The 22,321-nt window shown below is 49.4% G+C and overlaps 1 protein-coding gene across 2 annotated transcripts in view; it reads left to right on the top strand.

The window, feature by feature from the left end:
- PLCL2 (phospholipase C-like 2) overlaps positions 1–22,321 on the top strand; it is a 139,398-nt gene that overhangs the window by 82,397 nt on the left and 34,680 nt on the right. For both annotated transcript variants that reach the window (XM_004692292.2, XM_012732064.1), the window contains exons 2-3: positions 605–3,091; positions 5,435–5,638. In XM_004692292.2, coding sequence (XP_004692349.1) covers positions 656–3,091; positions 5,435–5,638 — 2,640 coding nt within the window. In that variant the 5' untranslated portion in view covers positions 605–655. The remainder of the gene's footprint in view (positions 1–604; positions 3,092–5,434; positions 5,639–22,321) is intronic.

Genomic DNA, 22,321 nt, shown 5'->3' with positions numbered 1-22,321 from the left:
TTTACTACATTCCCATAACCTATAGCTTTGCCTAAATGCAGTTCCTGGGCACCACTCCCTATACGCCTGTTCTACCAGCCTGGGAGCCTGCAGACAGACAGCCCAGGTGATTCTGAGGCAAGTGGCCTGTGCCTTGAGAAGCACTGGTGTGGGGGGTGTCTGTACAGGCAGGGCTCGACCCCTGAGGGCAGCTGTGCAGGCCCCGTGCTCAGGAGGACCTTGTCCTTGCCATGATGCTGCGCCTCTCATTGTCTTCTTGAAAGTCTTAATTTTTGAACAAGGAACTCCGCATTTTCATTCCCTTGAGCATTGCAAATTATGTAGCCAGTGCTCTGTACAAGGTTTTACTGTGTGTTACTGAAGTTGTTTTTTCTTGACATTCATGGATTGAAATGATTTCCTACCTGTTTATGTTAGCCTGGAAAGTCTAAGCCACTGACAAGCTTTAGAAGTGAATGAGCATCACTGATCATAGGACACAGACTAGGAATTCCCAAAGGAAATTAAATCCTTATTCCTACTCTGATATATCAAGACTTCACCTATTATATGCAATAATAACTTTCCTCTTATTCTAATGCACTTTTTTTACTTTCCTACCCAGGATGGCACCAAACAGAAAAGAGAACGGAAGAAGACCGTCTCCTTCAGCAGCATGCCGACGGAGAAGAAGATCAGCAGCGCAAGCGACTGTATCAACTCCATGGTTGAGGGCTCAGAACTCAGAAAGGTTCGCTCCAACTCTAGAATTTACCATAGGTATTTTTTACTGGACGCTGACATGCAGAGTCTGAGGTGGGAACCGTCGAAGAAGGATTCTGAGAAAGCCAAGATTGACATCAAGTCCATCAAGGAAGTGAGAACGGGGAAGAACACAGACATATTCCGCAGCAACGGCATCTCTGACCAGATCTCCGAAGACTGTGCCTTCTCCGTCATCTATGGGGAGAATTACGAGTCCCTCGATCTGGTCGCCCTCTCGGCTGATGTGGCGAACATCTGGGTAACGGGACTGCGGTACCTCATTTCTTATGGAAAACACACACTTGACATGTTAGAAAGTAGCCAAGACAACATGAGGACTTCTTGGGTGTCACAGATGTTTGGTGAAATTGATGTAGATAACCTGGGACATATCACTCTGTGCAACGCTGTGCAGTGTATCAGAAACCTCAATCCTGGTTTAAAAATTAGCAAAATTGAGCTTAAGTTCAAAGAATTGCACAAATCCAAGGACAAAGGTGGCGCTGAAGTCACAAAGGAAGAGTTCGTGGAGGTTTTCCATGAGCTTTGTACTAGGCCTGAAATTTATTTCCTTTTAGTTCAGTTTTCCAGCAATAAAGAATTCCTTGACACCAAGGACCTTATGATGTTCCTGGAGGCAGAGCAAGGGGTGGCGCATATCAATGAGGAAATAAGCCTTGAAATCATTCACAAATACGAGCCGTCCAAAGAGGGCCACGAGAAGGGCTGGCTCTCCATCGACGGCTTCACGAATTACCTGATGTCTCCCGACTGCTACCTGTTTGACCCGGAACATAAGAAGGTCTGTCAGGACATGAAGCAGCCCTTGTCTCATTACTTTATAAACTCATCTCATAACACGTACTTAATAGAGGACCAGTTCCGAGGACCCTCTGATATCACAGGGTACATCCGGGCTCTTAAGATGGGCTGCCGGAGCGTGGAGTTAGATGTCTGGGACGGGCCGGACAACGAGCCCGTGATCTACACAGGCCACACGATGACCTCCCAGATTGTGTTCCGCAGCGTCATTGACATCATCAACAAGTACGCCTTCTTTGCCTCCGAGTACCCTCTCATCTTGTGTCTAGAAAACCACTGTTCTATTAAGCAACAGAAGGCCATGGTCCAACACATGAAGAAGATTCTGGGAGACAAGCTGTACACCACATCTCCCAACGTGGAGGAGTCCTACCTGCCCTCCCCAGATGTCCTGAAAGGGAAGATCCTCATCAAAGCCAAGAAGCTGTCCTCCAGCTGTTCTGGGGTCGAAGGGGACGTGACGGACGAAGACGAGGGCGCGGAGATGTCCCAGAGGGTGGGGAAGGAGACCGTGGAGCAAGCCAACAACGTGCCCGTGAAGCGGTTCCAGCTCTGCAAGGAACTGTCCGAGCTGGTCAGCATCTGCAAGTCGGTCCAGTTCAAGGAGTTCCAGGTGTCGTTTCAGGTGCAGAAGTACTGGGAGGTCTGCTCCTTTAACGAAGTGCTGGCCAGCAAGTATGCCAACGAAAACCCAGGGGACTTTGTCAATTACAACAAACGCTTTCTGGCCAGGGTCTTCCCGAGTCCCATGAGAATTGATTCCAGCAACATGAACCCCCAAGATTTTTGGAAATGTGGTTGTCAGATCGTAGCCATGAACTTCCAGACGCCGGGACTGATGATGGACCTGAATGTCGGCTGGTTCAAGCAGAACGGCAACTGCGGCTACGTCCTGCGGCCAGCCATCATGAGGGAGGAGGTCTCCTTCTTCAGCGCCAACACCAAGGACTCGGTCCCCGGCGTCTCCCCGCAGCTCCTGCACATTAAGATCATCAGCGGGCAGAACTTCCCCAAACCCAAAGGATCCGGTGCCAAAGGCGACGTGGTGGACCCCTATGTCTACGTTGAAATCCACGGCATCCCCGCCGACTGTGCGGAGCAGAGGACGAAGACGGTGCACCAGAACGGAGACGCGCCCATCTTCGACGAGAGCTTCGAGTTCCAGATCAACCTGCCGGAGCTGGCCATGGTGCGCTTCGTGGTGCTGGACGACGACTACATCGGGGACGAATTCATCGGCCAGTACACCATCCCCTTTGAGTGTTTACAGACCGGCTACCGCCACGTGCCCCTGCAGTCGCTGACCGGGGAGGTCCTCGCCCACGCGTCTCTGTTCGTCCACGTGGCCATCACTAACCGAAGAGGGGGAGGGAAGCCCCATAAAAGGGGCCTCTCGGTGAGAAAAGGGAAGAAATCCAGGGAGTATGCGTCTTTGAGAACGCTGTGGATTAAAACCGTGGACGAGGTGTTCAAGAACGCCCAGCCCCCCATCCGGGACGCCACCGACCTGCGAGAGAACATGCAGGTAGGCGCTGGTGGGTGTCGGCTCCGCGGGCGGCCCCTCGCGCGCGCGGTGCTCGTGAGTGCAGGCGCGTGTGTGGCCGCGCGATGGATTCCTCAGCGGTGCACTTGACTTTAAATCGTTGGCAAATCCCATTTGGTTATTAGAGTGTTTACAGCTCGCCGCCTTTTTTAATCATGTGCGTTTCCCAGACGAGTCGATGTTGAAAGCATCGAACGTGTTAGGAGACTGTAGTCTTGTTGCTGTCTGCACAGCCTCATCACGACGCTTCAGTGGTCTGCCGCACGTGGGACGCTCGGGGATCTCTGACTGCCAGTCGGCTGCCGCACACGCCGCGGCCCGAGCGACACGCACGGTTCTTCCCGTGGGCGCCAGCAGTGCCGGGAAGTAGTGTCCGCTTAAATGAGCCGGCGCTTTGCATATCGAGTCCTTGATTTTAGAGGACAGCTACTTAATTGTTTAAGTAAAAGACGTGTGGTGTGTTTATTAGGAGTCAATGATAATAATTACCTCTGAACTCCGTAATGACTAAAAGCACTCAGTTAGGAATCATGTGTGTAATTAACGATCGTTTGCCAGTCCAGCCGTCTGCCCGTGGCGGCCAGTGCGCCAGAGCTGGGCAGCAGGGCAGCCGGCCCCCGCCGCGACGGTGGTGTAGGACCCACCCCCGGGTGGAATCCGACTCCGAAAGGTCAGCCTACTTTACCTGTCCACCTGGCCTATGGATACGGTCTTCATAAAAGCGAGATTTGATTTCTTTCTCGCAGAGCATAGCAGAAATGTGAGGGCCTGTTTCTGAGGGAAGGGGTGGCACGGTAAATCCTGAGCAAGCAGTCTGCCCTGCTGGGAGGCTGCTGTGGTGTGTGAGACACAGTCCCCTGGAGGAGCGACCAGAGCATCAGCATCATCTTTTCCAGAGCTTGGAGACTGCGCTGAACCCCACAGAACCAGCGCGGAGGGGTGGTGTGCTGAGTGCAGGGAGCGTCTGCCTGCCTCTCATGGGCCCTCTGGGCCAGAGGGGGCAGCAGTGGTCTTGCAGCATTGCCTGTCCCTCGGGAGGAGGGGCTTGCACTTGGATTGCCCCAAAGAGGAGCCTAGAGCAGGTGCATCAGCAGATTGGGGCACTGCAGGTACCAGTGCATGCTGGGGGGGAGAGGGGGGGACTAAACAGGGAGGTGGGAGAGTAGCTGGGGACTGGGGAATCCACTTTAGATACTCCACTGATGACTTCATGTTGTAAGCTGTCAGTGTCCAAGTGACTTTGAATAAAGCTATCTATGGTTTGATGCCCATGTTCAAAGCAACTTTAATGACAAGAAAATGTTTATACTTAAAACTGAAATGCTGCTCATTTGAGAGCCTGGGTCTTGGACAGTAGAAGGCGGGGAACTCAGGGGACTTGATACCTCAACCCCTGGAGGACAGCTGTGCCCAGCCCAGGTGGGCCCAGAGTAACATGCTAGATTCCTGTTTGGCAGCGCCCTCAACAGTAGCAGATTCTGGTGAAACCCCGATTCCCACGCTGACTAGCTGTGTGACTGCAAACAGAGAGAAATCACGCAGGCCCCATGTCCGAATCCACAGACAAAGCTTCTGAGAGCATGACGTGTGCTCCTGTGTGGAGAACAGGGCCACTGCAGCCGACGGCTCAGAGAATGCCAGCTCAGGGCACTTGGGGATCCAGAGCTTTCCTTAAATGGGAATGTTCATGGCATGCCTCTGGTGATTAGCAAGATAGAGGAGGAGGAGGAGGAGGAGGATGAGGAGCCTTGAGATCCTGGGCGAGACACAGAGCAGGTGGTGGGTAACCATGGCAACCACGGCAGGTCATGGGTAACTGCGGTCAGTCGCCTGCTGGGCAGAGCCCACCGCCAGACAGCAGGGTCCTCCAGAGTGCCGTTAGATTTGGAACCAGCGGGTGAAAGCAGGTAAGCGAGACTGGCGGCTTCCACTCACAGATGAGCCCCTCCTTTCTGGAGGCCGGCCTACTTGATAGTCATTTTAACGCAGAGCATGGAAGGCAGAGCCATTTTTCTGTTTGCTCAACTGCATATCCACATGAGCGCTGCTCTGAACCTTGACCCGAAAGGAGTCTTGGCCCTTCAGAAGAATTTAACTTATTTGCATTTTCTGTGCTTTTGATAAATCAGGTTTACAAATGTCTATAACTATGTTTACTTTAGAAAATAGCCCTTTTTCCCAGGCTAAAATAAGCTCTAGCCAACGCTCTTGTTATATGGCTAGTAACTGTTGTGCTGGGCAGTAGAAGGATGATCAAGTGTAATAGCCACGAGAAGTGCAAACCCCCCGTTAACTGCAGAGGGCCCCTCTCTTTCCATTTAACAGAATGCAGTGGTGTCCTTCAAGGAGCTGTGTGGCCTCTCCTCTGTGGCCAACCTCATGCAGTGCATGCTGGCTGTGTCTCCCCGCTTTCTGGGACCTGACAGCACACCACTGGTGGTCCTGAACCTCAGTGAGCAGTACCCCACCATGGAGCTGCAGGGAATCGTGCCCGAGGTTCTTAAGAAGATCGTGACGACTTACGACACGGTGAGTGGTTCTTCGTGCTCTTGACCCTGGTGAGGAAGGGGTCTCGAGACGGTACCTGTTGTGCAACTGTCCCAGGCCAGGCAGGTTCCCTGTTGGTGCGGGAAGAGATCTTGGAGCCTCAGGCACACCTTACATGCCTCTACTGCTGAACAGGGGACACAGGCAGACCAGCAGGCAGGGGGCAATGAGCAAGCCTGCTGGTCTCTGTGAGCTCCCCTGACATCCCTTGTGACCCCTGATCTCCCCGTACCGGCCCGGGTGTCCTCCCGCACTCCCAAGCACATTCTTGCACGCGGTGTCACACGTGGGTGATGAGACCTGGGAGGAAAACAAAGCCTAAGGTGGTGGCCGCGGAAGCTGGTGGCAGGAGGAGAAGGAGACTGAGTTACCCCATGTTCCTTACGGTACCCAGAAAAGTCCAGGAACACTGGCCAGGGTGTGCGGTCCTAGCTCATGCTTCACTTACCTGTGTTGGAAAGACCCCTCCCCCGACCTCGTGGTGGTGGTTTTAGAAAGTGGGGCTGACACACTTGCTTCAGTTGGATGGACTGAATAGCAGTGAGCTTTTACTTTCTTTCTTTCAAGATGTATTTATCCATGCATGCAGAACTGGGGTACAGGCCAGAGGTGCAGGGCCAGGGAGAGGCTTCACCAGGGAGAGGCTTCACCAGAGTGGGGAGCAGAACAGGCAGATCGACGAAGTACGCTGCTAAGGGGAGCAGCGGGTGGGTCAGGAGAGGTCTGCTGCGCCATGTGGGTCACCTCTGGGACCGGAGACTGAACTGGCACTGAAGCGGTCACGGCCAGCTTGCAGTGCTGTGTCCTAACCCGTTATGCCACCAGGGAGGGCCAGCAGTTAGCTTTTTCAAGAACTCTATCCAGGTTGGTTTTAAAGGATTCTGCATTTTCCACACATGGAGAGTTGAGAGCATTCTTTCCTTCCCCTGCAGCCAACCATTGCTTCCCTATTTTTATTTTGTTTTCACTTTTCAAGCTGGTAAAGATGAGAAATTTCACTTTAAAAAAAAAATAACTTCTAAGTCCCAGAAAGGGCAGGTGTTCCCCTCCCGTGGCCTTCCTTGGGCCTCGTCCCTTCCAGCAGCGGCACCAAGACATTATGGCTGCTGGTCAGCCTGACAGTAGTGAGGGCTGCGGGGGCGCCTGGAATGGCTCCCCTTTGCACTTGCGGGGTAGCTGGCCTAACACAGCGGCGTTTACTGTATTCAGGATCCGTCGTAGCGCTGAAGGAGACATCTGAGGGTCACAGCACCTTTACAGGTACATGCGATGGTTGTGTGAGCTCGAGCTTAGTCCTGCCTGTGGGTATGAACCCCTCCCCAGCCTGTTGGGATTTAGCGGGGGTGTGGGTCTCCCCAACAGCCTGTGCACTCTCACTGTGCAGGTGCCCAGGGCTGGGGGCCTCGCCTGCCACCTCCCCCTCACCAGTGGGGCTGAGACCATAGACACAAGGTCTCTCTGTGGCCTGTGTGGTCAGGACAAACAGGTCTGGCGTTGTGAGCTGTCACAGAAACCCTTGGGGCTGTTGTATAAATTGCTGCGAAAGCTGCACTTGATGGGGGTTAATGCAACACTGGGGAAGACGAAACATCAGTCAGCATTTCCCACCCCGCGTTCGGAGGAACCTTGGTGTCTTAGGATGTCGGTAAATGTCACATGGGAGAAAAGGGTTCCCGGTGAAGTAATTTGAGGAAATACTGGTCAGAAGACAATTCATCAGACGTCTTACCGCAGGACTTCTCAGGGCCTTTCGTCTGCTGGCACAGTGAGTTCTCAGGAGCCTGAGAAGGCGAGCACGCCGCTGCACAGACCAGCGGCCCCAGGAGGACTGTTGCATAAGTTCTCCAGAACCTGATCTTCCTTCTTGGCCATATTGATCCAAGTCCCCTAGTTAATGATATCTGGAAGTACAAGTCAACAGAATGTGATGCTTCGGGCAGCTTATCGATTCCTGACTTTAAAAAGGTGGTTTCTGGGCTTTTCCCTAGGCCCTGTGCAGTGGCCCCACACTGGAGCAAACGCTGCCTCCTTGCTGCGGTTTCCCACTTTGACCTCATGGGAACATCAGTGCGGGGAGGATGGGACATTTGCACTGCAGGGAAGCTGCAGGCTGGCCCCCGCCCACAGGAAGGAGGAAAGCCAGGGTCACGTGGCCTAGAGGAGCGCTGGGGAGGGGAGCTGGGAGCCCACCGGCAGCCCGACGAGGCCAGAGGACCCCTCTGCTAGGGCAGTGAGGCAGCTGTGGACAGGCGCTTTCTTCCTTGAAGAAGAAAATTTTAATAGAATACATGGACTGTGTCCAGATACGTAGACAGACAGGCGGGTAGCTAAAAATATAGAAGCAAACACTTTGGATGTTCTGGGAGAAAATGGTTGAGGAATTGAGAAGCCTGCCAGCACACACTGGCCTCGGAGAATGAGTCAGATTTCAACAGGTGAAGATGAGAAAGAACAGCTGCGAACTCGGCTCCCAGGGGAAAACACGCTCAGAAATGGGCCCTACCTGTTCTGAGAAATCCAAGCCTGGATCCTGGGAGCTCTTGCACATTTTTGAGCAATAAAGATTCATGTGAAATCCCAGGCATACAAACTGTAAAAGAGTTGGAGTCAAAGAACTCAGAGACCACCTGTCAATACCTGTATCTCCCAGGTGAGAAAGTGGAAGCCAAGGGACACGTATTGGAGCCCCTGGGGTCTCTGCTCAGTGTTTTACCCACACCGCAGGCCAGGAGCTGTGGCCATGTGTGCTGTGTGGGTGAATGAAGTTACTGACGAAGCCCAGTGTTTTCAATAATGGAAATTGAAAGTTGTTGGTGTGGAGCTTTTGAAGTTAGAGGTAATTTGTTTCTGATTGCTGCTCCCCACAAAGGTTGAAAAGAAATCCTTTTGCGTACTTTGGCATATATTGAAAGACAGATTTGGTGAGTTTAAATTTAGAAAGACTGTAGCTCAAAGTCCACTCAAAGAAATGTGATTATAAATATCCAGACGTATCTTTCATATTATTCAGAAAATACAGAGTTTTTATATTTTACTTAATATCTATATAAATGAACTTGAATGCATCCGTTGTTTGCAATTAGATATCAAGACTGAGCTTGTTCTCTTGTGGAATTAATGGCTGCTGGAAGAAAATAAGGATTTCTTCGCATGCAAGAACAGAGAAATTACTTCCTGTGTTTCCATCAAATTCCATGGCAAATATTAGATTTGGCTCTTGTGCTGAGTTTAAGCGGTTTTAGTGGATCCTGGATACTCAGGATAATACACAGTGCTCTTACCACTGGATCTTACCGTCAGTCCTCCCCCTTCAGTAGAACTGATAGAATTTATTATCTTTTTAAGCTATAAGTGAATTTTATCATCCCTTAAATGATGATGAACCGATCCACTCTCCAACTGCTGTTTATTATTAGATTCACCATCTATTTTACACTTGAATTTTAAACATTTTTTTTCTGAGATCTGTACTAACACAGAGAGACCCAAGAGTCAACATTGTCCTTCTAGGAGAGAGAATGTTAGAAATGTAAATATTTTATGTTATAAGTTGTTTTAATTTTAACAAAGAAGTTTTCTTTAAAGGCTTGTTTTTACGGGACTTGAGGACCTTCTTCTAAGTGAAATAAGCCAGACACAGAAAAGCCAAGTACTCCATGATTCCACTTATACAGGCATCTGATTCATAAAATCAAAGCCTAGCATGGTAGTTACGAGGGACCGGGGGAGCCGGGGCAGAAGTGGGGATTTACTGATCCTGGGGCAACAAGTGTCAGCCAAGGAAGATGAACGAGGTCCAGAGCCTGCTGAACAGCCCTGCCCCACGGCAGCACACTTCAGCGTTGTGAAGAAGCTCGACTTCATGTTAACTGTCCTTTTCATTCGCAATCACCTTTTTAAAAAAAAGTGTTTTTCATTGATTTTGTTACAGCTTTACTGTAGTATGGAGTACGGTCCCGCCGTGGTAGTTAAGTTGAGACGAAGATGTAGGAGATGTCAAGGGGACAAGAAAACAAAGTGAAGAGACCAGTCTGTGTGGTGGGTCACAGCCTCGGCTGGGGGCGCCGAGAGCCCAGCACCCCAGTTGAGTCTTATCATTGCCTTTCTCCTTCCTCTCCACTTCCTATTTGACAGTAATTTGTTTCCATCTTTTGCGACTTCACGCAACTCTTGGTTTTAATTGCCTTCAAATTTAATTAAGTCTGCTCTGGGAAGCCCACTTCCTGGGGGCAGAGAGCTGTGCTTTCCTCGAGTTAAAAGGGAGGATCAAGATGCTTTGTCAAGGAGGGTGTGTTTCCCCTCTATGAATATTTTTATATAAGTTACCGGAATAGATGCTTTTAACACCTCACTTTAAATACTCCCAGATAAAACAACGTTCTTTAAATAAAAATGCCAGACGGAGGCTTTTCCGCAGACGTGTGGACAGTCGGCCTGCCCTGCCAGGAGGCTCTGTGGGAGGCTGACGTGATTTTTCTTGCCACTGCTCCATCCGGTGAAAGCTCCATCATGCTCCGGGGTGAGTGCAGTCTACCCCTGTGCACCCGGTGAGGCACGATCCATAATGAGGGTTCTATTGTGCCCCATCTCCCTGGGGCACTTGACATTTAAAGTGTCTTTTTTTTTTTTAAGATTTATTTATTTATTCGTACAGAACTGGGGTACAGGCCAGAGATGCGGAGGGTGAGAGGATTCACCAGAGACAGAGTGGGGAGCAGAACAGGCAGGTCTACGAAGTACACTGCTGAGGGGAGCAGTGGGCGGGTCAGGAGAGGTCTGCCACGCCATGTGGTCACCTCCGGGGCAGGCGGGGATCGAACTCATGCGGAAGGGAAGTGGCTTTAGCTTCTCAGTGCTGTGCTTTAACCCACCGCGCCACCAGGGAGGGCCTAAAGTGTCTTTTAATTGGATCAGCTTTCCCAACTTTTGTTCCTGTAGAATCCACGAGGCTGTTGGTTTATTTGCTGATGGTGAAGGCCCAGCCAATATCTCCCAGAGGTGTTTCCTTCCATCACACTTGCCAGCTGAGCTGCTCAGGTGCAGTCCCAGCTGCCAGACCGATGAGGGAAGAAACGCCTTGAAACTGGAGCGTGAACATGGTCCGCACGTCTCCTCACACCCACAGGTGGGCGGCCAGTCACACACAGGGGATCTTCCAAGAGCCCTTGGTGACTGTTTCTGTCCACAGAAACCACTGAGGAACACATTCTTGCGCGCGCACACACACACACACACACACACACACACAGTGCAGGGGACAGTTGAGGAAAGAGGAGCATTTTGGGGACCAATGATTCCCTTGAAAGGTGTTTTCTCATTTAGCAGTTTTTGACAGTCAGCTTCCATACTGAGCCTCAGACTCTGAGAGGATAGAGGTGAAAACCCTAGTGGAGTCCAGTGTGGTCGGATGTTGTCCTGGACCAGCCCTGTGTCGGGTGACGTACTGACGGTCTGGTGTAAGATTTCTAAGAAAGCTAGGAAACCATCACTTGGGTGCTGTCCAAACCATATTTGGTGATTTGTGAGAACAGGGCATCTGCTGCTGGCCTCACCCCATTTTTAAGTAGATTTTTCGTGAAGCAGAACTACCTTGGCTGCTGGGGGGTGTGGTGGTTGTGGCACTGTTAGGTAGGGTCTCCACTGTTTAATGTCTATTTAAAATCTTTTTGTTGCTTTTTAAAGAACGCAGAGCAAGACTGCTTATTTTTCAGACGACTCTCATCAAAAATACTTGTATAAAATATATCTGAAACCTAAAGCTCAAGAGAAGTTAGGGAACTTTCTCTGAAGCTTATACTTCATAACAAAGAACACTACCGCATTTTTGATAGACCTAAGACCATGAAAGCTCAAAAAGTGCATCTTTTTCTTCCCGAGCAAAAACAGAGGAGCTACTGCCTATGCTACTGTCAATTCCACACTGAATGTTAGATTTTGCTCTTGCATCAGTCCTTCAAAGCTCCTTTTTGACATATTCTCATAACGTATTTGACACTTCTGCAATGGCTCGAGGTACCTCCTGAAGTTGTTTGCTTAGTTCTTCTTTTCAAGACCCCCCTACATTTTTTTTAATGAAATCTTTTTAGATTTAAAAAAAATAACTGTATATACTTATAAATCCGGGGCTGCGTTTTTAAATGACACGTCAGTCCTTAAGATCAGTTGCCGCTCTTCGGGATTGTGAGGCTGTGTCGCTTCCTTACGCTGGTTTACTTAGTGGACACTTTTCCTCCATTAGCTTTTAAATGGCTTTGAATCGGTCGCTGGACTTGAACTGAGCAGAGGGGTCTGCCCGCTCGCTGTCTTTCCATTTCTGTGCCTTTGTTCTAGTTGGTCTCATTGCCTCGTGCCTGTGTGGCAGGGTTTCAAGATGTCACACAACTCAAATGGAGAAGAAAATGTAGTTTCTGTGTCTCAGGGAGACGCTTGCTGCTCCTAATCACGTTGCAGTGCGGTCAACTTGATCCATGGCGTGAATTTACATGATCCAAGCTGGACTGTCAGTACTCAGCTCTTTGGGCAAAATGCTCAGTCTCTTACACTTGCTCTCCTTCCCTTTGGGCCTCTATGAAGTGGCCTCTGTTTGCCTGGAGGTGAAGGGCTGCAGAGGTCTTCTTTCTGTGTCCTTAGTAAAGAGCGACTTTCTGGAACTCCCCACCCCTCCACCCACTCCCCCAGTTTGGTGCATGCCGGGGAAGGTCGAGCTCTACCTGCAGACACTCAGGACTTCAGGGGTGACTTCTTCCTCCACTGCGCTTTCCCTCCAAACCTGCTCTGGCCTATAGGTTGAAGCTCTGGGACCTATGGGTTGTTTCTTGTTACGGTAAACTAACTTAGGAAATTGTTGCTCCTTGACAAATGCCAGTTTCCAAGTGTGTTGTTTTGGTGGGAACACAAATAAAAAATCTAACTCAGCTTCTAAAACTGAGAAGTGTCTGCATTGTTTGAAGCCAGCTGCTCTTCAGACCCAGGCCTGCAAATTGCTATTTGAATAGGTGGAAAGCCCCAGGGTAGCAGGACAGGGAGAAAATAACTTGGCTCATGCATCCTGCCACAGGTAGTTTTCCTGTCTATTCTGGATTCCTGGACAGTCTTCCTGAAGCCTCACCTGGAAAAGGACCTGGATGTTTTCAGGGAGGAACTAGAAGGTGAGGCGATGACTTTCAGGAGAGCAGTTCATGGGATTATGCTGTGATGGTGGAGAGGAAATGAGCCAAGCTGTGCTGTTTCTTTGACTAGTATTGTGAGGTCGGTAACATTCTTCTTAGGCCTCTTGTGTTTGGATGTCTGAAGAACGTATGTGAAGCTAGTCACTGCTCAGAGAAAAGAAGGGTGGGTCTGTCTGTAAGACTTGCCCCTCGTGCAGAGAAGCTTCTAGCAACTGAAGCATTCCAGAAATTTTTCTTACTATTTAAACGTGCACCAAACACTACCAGTAGTCAATAGGCCTTACAAACAAAAATTTCACGGCACCAGAGTCTCTTGGCCATTTAAAGTTTGTGATTATTTCAGTAGTGTTCACCGAATGGTGTCTCTTCTTCCAGCTTTGTGGATGCAGTTGTCCTCGCTTCTGGAAATCCTTTATGAACAGAAGAATGATGATCAAGGAAACAGAGAACCAAATTGGTTCTCAGCGTAGGGTAACGTGTGTGTCTGTATGCAGCTTGTGATCCCCAAATGCTTTCAGCGTCACAAAAATGAAGGTTATCTGACCTACAACTTGAACTGCGCAGCCACTGAGGCACTCGCCCCTCTCCTCCCCTGGTGTGTGGGAGGCCTCTGGCTGCCTCCTGCCTCTGGCCCAGACGAGCTGCCTCTCTCTGGCCCTCGGTCTGTGGTGTTAGCTCTGAGGAGCTGCTTGGACTGAGAAGTGTTTTCCTTTGTCAGGTTCCTCAGCAGTGTCAGTCACGTAATGTCTGGTCCCGTCCGGGTGCTATCCACATGTGGGGCAGGGGATAGAAAGCCTGTAAGTTGCAGTGCCAGTAGAATTTTATTGTGGAAGCTCTTGATGTTCTCGACGTCATTCTCCGACTTACTTTAAAAAAGAGCCAATTTTGTCCATGATGGGTTATCACCACCCATCCCAGTATAGCTCAGAGCAGGACACGCTTCTGCTTTTAAAAATTGGGCACTGTGGCAAGCCCAACTTGGAGGTGAGTCGGAAAGATTACAGTTCCCTGAGATACTTGTATAAATTTGTCAGTGGTGGCACTTAGCTTTGTTTGTGAATTTGGGGATGAGTTCCTGTGTCTGAGGACCTGTGTTCTTTGGGGGCGTGGGATGGTCTGGAGGGAGTCTGCCCTCTGGTGATGCTATCGAAATAACCAGTTTATAGGAAGCCCTGTGTATTTCGGGTTTTGCTTGTTTGTTTTTTGAGGCAGTTTTGCTGCTGGCACTGGGCAGAAGGCGACCCAGGTCAGGGTGAGCAACTTATATCGCTGCCCATTCCTGTGGGGGGTGGGATGGACCACTCACATTTGACCTGCTCCCCATCTCATGCCCCTGTTGGAGAGTTGGAAAGCAGAATTTAAAGTTGTTTTCTACAAGGTTTGAATAGGGAGGTAGTGACATTTCTCCGCAGCTGGAGGTATTCCTACAAATAAAGTCTGGTACTTTATAAAACCTTTGAAGCTTCAATTTGCTGCCATGTTACGCTGGACCTCGTGTTTAGAGACATTAATTCAGCACTGCCTGGATGTGTTTTTCTCATTTCCATCGGAGGGTCTGGGGCATGCACTCAGCCTCCCTCGGCCTTCAGCACACAGTCTTGGTGACCGCCCTGAGGACGTCCCTGGTTATTCTATGGCCACGGCTCCTGCTTCTCATTCTAGTCACTTATGTTTTCCCAGATTGCTGTGCAATAATTAATGCTACTCACCCCACAAAAATAACCACCCTTAATACCAGAAATCTGATTTTACTACCACACACATTTATCAGAAATAAAAATAGCACATAATAACGGCTTTAACATCTTTTCTAACTTAATTAGGACATTTTAAATTCCGAACCATAAGAAAATTACTCTCACAGTAAATTCAGTGGGTGGACAATATAACGTGTCAAGAGTTAGGTTTAACTTTACAAGCTTAATTACCAATTAACTTAAATATAACATGGTAAGTAGTTTCACATGTTTGTTTCCTCACTACATTTACTTTTAGTTAAACTTTAGGGCTAAATGTTTCAGATTTTCATGTGCAGATTTCACTTAGGAGATCCTCTCTCTGCCTTCGGAAATCTTGAAGTGTTTTCTTTGACATAAGTGTTAAGTCTTTCTAGTTCTTTTTATTTTATAATTATTATACTCTTACACTGGAATGAAAGCAAATGGAGTTCTATCGGCATTTGTGTTTAGGTGGCACAAATAATTTTAGTTTTAAAATTGCTTACCTGATGCCAAAAGCAAAAACAAACAAACAAAAAAACCAAATTCTATCTTTGTGAGTAGAAAAGGCTGTATGAGCATTTAAATGTAATCGAAGTGGAACTTAGTGATTTTTTAGCTCATCTTTTAAGTTCTTGCTTTGTTGTGAATCTGTGTCTGTGAAAGTCTTTAGCCAGTGTTGCAACCCTCCATGACCAGATTTTTTCTTGGCCTCTGTTTATCACACATAACCCATATTCATCCTTTTAAAGTGCTGTGTTTGGTTTTTTTCATCCTTTTATAAAGTGTTAACAGTATTTGTAAAATACTGTTTGGTTTTTTATATATAACATATATAATGCATATACAGCAAATCAAACGACTGTCTTCCAGGGGCTTTTAGGCCAGCGTGACCAAATAATGTACTGCGTGCTGAGTTGGGGGCTGGGCTGGGGGAGCACCCACTGTCCTGGGGCTGCTAGCGCCCCCTTTTCATACGGTCCGCAAGCTAAGAAAGGTGTTGTTAAATGACTGAGCATACACTGTTTAGTGGCATGTGAAATTCAAATCTGTTTGCATACCCCAAGTTTTATTAGCCAGTCCCAGCCCACGCCCCGTCACTACTCTGGCCGTGCGGGGGTGGCGGAGCAGCCGCCACAGAAAGTAGGCCGAGCCTAGATGCCCCTGCGCCTCCAGGCAGTGTGTGCCAACCCCTCCCAGAAGGGCAAAATGTTCTTAGGATACTTTGAAATTCACTTTTGCCGGTGTAAGTTATGATTTTCATGATTTATCTTTACTTAATAGTGAACAAAATCCTGTGCAGTTTGGATTTTGATCTACAAGAACATCCTCTGGCTACTAGGCCAGTAGCAGGCGAGGCCGTTATCACGAGGTCCCCGTCTTGCCGAGGGCAGGGAGCCCTCAGATGGTGCCCTCCTTGTTGGGGTGTTGATGGTCAGGCCCTTGGAGCCAGGGAGGGGAGAGCCAGGAGCCCCGAGCCCGCGAGACTCTCAGTGGCTCTGACCTCTCATCTTGTCCTGAAGCCAGAGGGCTGAGTCAGCAGCAGATGGAGACAGTCAGATGTGTGTTTTAATCCGATAAAATTGTTACGAACTTTACACTTATTTAGTAAGATACATAGTAATCGTGATCTGCTGCTTGTAATGAGGCATTAAAAATGTGGTAATGAGCCATTAAAATATATATTAATATGTGGACTATGAAGACAAAACAAAGGAACAGACAAAAGAGACACCTAGAAATCTGACTACAGAGTTGAGATTACCAGGGGGGGAGGAGGGGAAGGGGAAGGTTGGGAGCACAGGGAGGGAGGGGCCCCGGGGGATCTTCTGGTGGTGGGTGGGGTGTGGTGACATCCATCTGAAGAGGTGTGAACTTGTAACCCTAAATCATGTCAGTGTCATAAACCCCTGTTACTTAATAAAAGCAATACACTTAAAAACAAAACACCAGCAGGTCAGAGCATTGAATTTGAGTATTGTTCCTTTTCTCAGTCAATCAAGCATTTCTTCTTTGGGCGGTGGAGGCTTGGGTGGAGAAAGGGGAATTGGGTGGAGTTAGTGAGCAGGCCTCGAATCTTCTGTGAAAACCCCTAGTTTCCTTTGGCCCTCCCCTAGAGCAGGGAGGAGGGTTTTCTCTCAATCTAGAAAATCCAGGTTGGGCTAACCACAGTCTGTTTAAAGTGGTGTCAGAAGGGAAGGATGATAAAGGGAGCTGAAGGTGGGGAACAGACCCCAGACACCCTTTTCCGCCACAGGGAGCAGGGAAGCTGCTCTGAAGCCTGTGTGGGCGGCTCATCCCACTCATGCCTCGCATCCTCTTCCACCGCGACTTGCATTGTTCACCCCTCCCCCACTTCGAAGCTGCAGAGGCAGGTCCTCCTCAGAGCTATCAGGGCTGAGCAGGCACTAGACACACGCTTAGGAAGGAGTGTGTGACAGTGGCCTTGAGCTTCAGGACAGAGATGTGCTCCCTGCCCTCATGCTCTCTCAGAGTACCCACCCTGTCCCAAACCTGACCTGTGGCAGTGCTCATGGTACGCCTGCCTCCCTTGTTGGGTTGGGTTTGGGGCTACCGAGGGGGTAGAGGCTGGAGCTGTTCTGTTCCAAGTGCTAAGTGGCAGCACCCATGGCCTGGGACAGCGAGTGGTGCCTTTGCTGGTCCAGGATGCCTGAGCTTCCTCTTCCTGGGGAAGCTGAGACCAAAGGTCAGGCCTAGAGCAGGTGGAAGACTGAGCAGATCCTTTACCTCTTGTTCAGACCCTCAGACTTCCCTCTCTTTTGCCAGAGGATTCCTTGCTGTGGCTGAAACTCCTTTTGAAAGAGGCATATGCTCTAAGAAGAAAACATGGCAGAGATGAGGAGGAAGAGGGTGGGTTCCTAGGAGTTCACTGGGCCAGGACAGGAGTTAGGTGAGTGAAGCCACCCTGAGGTGGGAGCGTTGCTCCCACAGGGAAGGGCTTTGAGGTCTCCAGAGCCTAATCACGAATATATTGTGTAGCTTGTAGACTCCAGGCAGAGGCCGGAGGCCTTGGGATGGGACAGCTCAGTTAGGCTCCTGGTGGGCCGAGCAGAGAAAATCTTGAGTAGCAGACAGCCACCTGCCTCCACTGTGCACCTCACCTCCTACTTCTGTCCTGGGGAATGTGCCAGGCCACACACCACTGTGTTCCTGGGGAAGCTAACATGACACTCCCCGATTCTCTGCCAACCTGACCCACCTTGGGAACCTTTTCTTGGTCCTCCTGTACTGACTCGCAGGGCAGCAGGCACCTGACAGAACACATGCCCCAGTGAGTTTGCCACAGGGCACAGCTTCGCACGTGCCAATGGGTTTCTCAGGCCGTGGGAGAGGTGTGTGTGGGGTGTGACACGGGCACTCACATGGAAACTGGGGAATGAAGAGGAGGCCACCTGCACCCTAGGAAGCAGAGGAGTGGACTTGGGAAGGGCCATGTCCCTGGTCTGGAACCATGGCATGTCCACTTCACCCATAATTGGGCTGGTGTTGCCACCAATGTCACCATTTCCATGTCAGTCTCCAAGAACATAATCATTCTCAGTAAGGGTCATCATCATTGTTGTCATTAGCGGCTTCTAAGAGATAGAAACGTGCAGCTCTGAAAGGATTAAGAACCTCAAGGGTGTGTGTGTGTGTGTGTGTGTGTGTGTGCGCACACACACACACATGCACAAGCACGTGTGTTTACTCCAGCCTGCAGAGCAGTGGCTTTGCTGTGTGTGGAACACTCAGTCACCCCACTTGTGTGAGTGTGTGTGTGTTTACTCCAGCCTGCAGAGCAGTGGCTTTGCTGTGTGTGGAACACTCAGTCACCACGCTTCATAAAGGCAGGTTTCAACTTACAAAGTGAAAAGCAGAAGGTAAGGTTTCCCACAACCTTACCAGTCAAGCTGCCTCTCTGCTGTGAAAGGGGAAGATACAGGAACACGTGAGCCGTGCGGTCAGGCACAGGAGGAAGGCCGGTTCCTACAGTAAAGCCCCACTAGCTAGCTTGGCCATTGCCCCAGCGCCGGCCCCGCCTTTCCTAGACACCCCCCGGTGGTGCTCACAACCATGGCTTCTCACGACAGGGACAGCTCCGGTTGCGCTTCTCTTTTAACTAACATCCACATTACTTACCGCAGACCTGAGAGAAACTAACGGCTACGTACAGTAGGGCTCTCACTGAAATTACCTTCTGTTAATTAGGAGTTTCTAAATCACCTGGTTCCCTTGGCGACAAGGCTTGATATAAATAGACAGTAATAAAAGTGGTACTATGTTTAATTCAAATTGTAGCTTTTGAAATTTAATTAATTTAGTAATAACAGTTTTAAACGAGCATGTCACAACTCTGAATGGTCCTCAGTGGCTTGAAAGCGTTAACGTAGCATCCAGAAGGTCCCCGGTCTGCCCATCGGCCCTCAGGAAGGCGCTGGCCCACCTCAAGGATGGTCAGGACTTTCGGGCCTCGCCTTCGGTGGGGAGACACCGTCCAAGATGGAGCCCCGGGTGCCCTCGCTTTCAGGCACCTTCCGAAGCCCGGCAGAAGGGGCATGGCGGCCTGCCCGGCCTCCTTCCCGCTTCCCAGGCTTTCCCGGAGGTGGAGGACGCCCGCTGGACAGGTCCGGCGGAATGTTCCCCGCTGTGGCCTCTCACCTGCACCCTCTCACCTGCAGCCCCGGGAGATGTTTGCTATCAGGGCCACCACCATGGGGGCGCGCGGGCTGGCGAGGCCGGCGCCGCGTGAAGGGCGGGCGGGCTGGGGGGGGGGGTGCGCCTTGAGTGCTTGCCCTGGGGTGCCCGCCTCCAGCGTCCCACCCTGTCGCCGCAGGTTGGTGTAAGGGACGGGCCGCGTCTCCCTGGGTGAGGCGCCCGCGGCCTGGGCGGGGCCGAGCGTCCCGCCTCAGGGACTGCGCCTCAGAGACTGCGCCTGAGGAGCCAGGGTTGGGTTTCCTTGTGTCGTCAGGTCCTCGCGGGGTGCACCCCTTCCGGGTGGCCTCAGCTTGTGTTGCTCTGTGTGCTCAGTTTCAGTTGTTGCTCAATCTCAGGCAAGTTCGGTTTTCTTATTCGCTATCGCACCGGCTCTGAAAATGGCGCGAGAGAAGAATTTCCATTTGGAAATTCCTTGTCTGCCCCAATAGTAAAACTCTGCCAACTGTCTGTAGTGGGATGGGCACACGTAACCGATCTGCCTGTGCCTTCTCAAGTAGGCCGTGGGGCTACTGGAGCCCCGGTTCCACCCCCACCCCCCCACCCCCGCCCCCAAGCAGTTTTCTGTTTACCCTAAAATGGGCTCTTTGAATATATTGGGGACCACATGGAGACGTCTAGTAATGCTGAATCCCAACTAACCTGGAAATATGAGAGCAGTTCTGTTCTTTCCTTTTTTTAAAGAAAATCTTTATTTTGAAATAATGCCAGGAAGAGTTTTATGAAATCAACAAGAACCACTTGAATACCTTTTGTACAGATCCACTAATTTTGAGTTTGCCACATTTGCTTTTTCATTTCCTCACTGTGTGCACACAGGCACACACACACTCGTACACACCCAGAAGGTTTCACTAAACCATATGCAAGAAGCTTGCGTACATCATGAATTTCTGTCACTTAATGCTGCAGTGTGTATTCCCAGGAACAAGGGTGTTTCATACCCATGTCTTGTTGCCAGGTTCCGGTAATGCAAATTCCAATTAACTAAAATTGTGAGTGAATTCCTTCTCAATAAAGCCTGGTGGTGACTTTATAGCTGATTTAGTTGTCTGCATGCAGGAACAATTTCACATCTGGTTTAAAAAGATGGTTTTGGATGACATAAATCATCTAGGTGTAGTCACTCTTAATTCCCCTAAGCTCTATCTCTGTGATTTTTCCTTTTAATTTTCTTTTAGTTCTCTACATAGGGTTTCCACCCCCTGTTTCCCTTTTGTGGTGTCTTATCTTTGCTTTTCTCTCCTCCCCAGCCTAGCAAATGTGTATTGCTAAGGACTTCTAGTGGCTAACACTGGAAGTGTCTCCCAGAAATACCTGCAAGTATGCACGGTACCAAATAGGAGCCTAGAGCATCAATTGAGGGTTTTAACAGCAAAATACTGATTATTTTTTATGAGTTTGAATGGTTATGTTGGTGAAAAAGGAGAAAATTCTGTTACACTGTATATGACAGGCATAACAGTAAGTTACTTCAGAAACTGCAGTTTAATTAAAATTTGAAATTTGATCTGAATTCCAGCCCCTTCCACATGTGTAAACGTGGTAGATGGAGCTAGTGATTGTGGCAAAGGAGTTGTTTTTTTTTTTTTTAAAGATTTTATTTATGCATACAGAACTGGGGTGCACGCTAGAGGTATAGGGGAGGTGAGAGGATTCACCAGAGACAGAGTGGGGAGCAGAACAGGCAGATCAACGAAGTACAGTGCTGAGGGGAGCAGCAGGTGGGTCAGAAGAGATCTGCCAACTAGGTACCTGTTGAGGAAATGGGATGTCAGTTTACAAAATTTGAGGTTTAGTGCATAAGAGACTGAGATCACAGCAGAGTTGAGCTAAACACCTAGAAGGTGTACAGATCACCCCCTGGGTGAACAAGGGCTCAGTCCAGTCAGATCTCCGTGGTCAGTGGGGTGGAAGGCCATCACTGCTGTTTCCCCGCCCTTCCACAGCCCCAGGTTAGTGCTCAGCCTAGTTGATGTCATCGTCCTTGAGGCTTTGATTTTGGCTGATTTTTCTCTCGATAGAATTTCCTCAGACTTGTATCTTTTAGCTGTTTGGATATACTTTTAGAATTCATAAAATGCCATCTTAAAAAAAAAAAAAAACAGCAAATGTCTAAAGTGAACTTTCCAAAAGTTAGAGCATATTACAAAGTTAGGGAATTCTTGGCTAACTGAGTGTGGGTCCTGGGTCACGCTGAACTCATAATCCACGCCAGACTTTTGTAGCGTTTGGCATCTATTCTCTGGCAAGAAACGATTGTTAAAATAGTTGAGTGCAGTGTCGAGGCAGGCTCACATGATGCCAGAACCATACTAAGGTTTAACGTGCTAGAAATGGAACCTTTAACCCAGACTTCACAATAGAGTGGTGTAGAAAAATGTGCAAAAACAACTTTCACCAAGACTTTTGTAAGAGACTTGCCCTTTTATAAGCCCTTCTACTGGAAAACTTGTTTTTAGATGTAAATTAACTTGACTGTGATTGAGACTCTAGGGAGAAGTAAATTTTGGTTTGCTTGTGTACCACTCTGTCCACAAGAAACCCCAGGCCTCCCAGACCCCCACTCCCCCATATCCTGGGTTACCACCTTCCAACAGATTTCAGATCACCCCGCTTCCTCCACCTCACGAAACACACAAGCTGCAGCCCTTGCAGTGCTGACTCCCGTCGGCAGCTCCAGGTCTTTTTCAAGGTCAAATGATACAGTCACTGCAGTGTTTTTCATTCCTTAACCATGTACAATTGGCAGACTGGGCTGATTGCTTTATTTGGCTCTTGTCCTTTTCTGATGTGACACTGCAGAAGTTTTGAGTGTTGGGCCCCTTCCCCCATTGTCCGCACAAGGCTTGTGGTTTTTATTGCACAATTGTGTGTGATGCAGTGATTTTTGGAGCGCCTGTGTTGCCTTAGGCCAAAACTATCGTTACTGCAGTTCCATTCCAGTTGCCAAGTAATCAGACCCTCATGCCATAACGCTCCTCACACTCCTGTCAACGGCCAGGCCCTGTCCTCTGCCCCCCCCCCCCCCCCCCGCTGTGGTTCTTGTACTAGTTCTTCTCTCT

The sequence above is a fragment of the Condylura cristata genome, unplaced genomic scaffold (assembly GCF_000260355.1).
Source record: "Condylura cristata isolate star-nosed mole 26May11 unplaced genomic scaffold, ConCri1.0 scaffold00033, whole genome shotgun sequence".
Lineage (NCBI taxonomy): Eukaryota > Metazoa > Chordata > Mammalia > Eulipotyphla > Talpidae > Condylura > Condylura cristata.
This window is presented reverse-complemented; position numbering and strand designations above follow the sequence as displayed.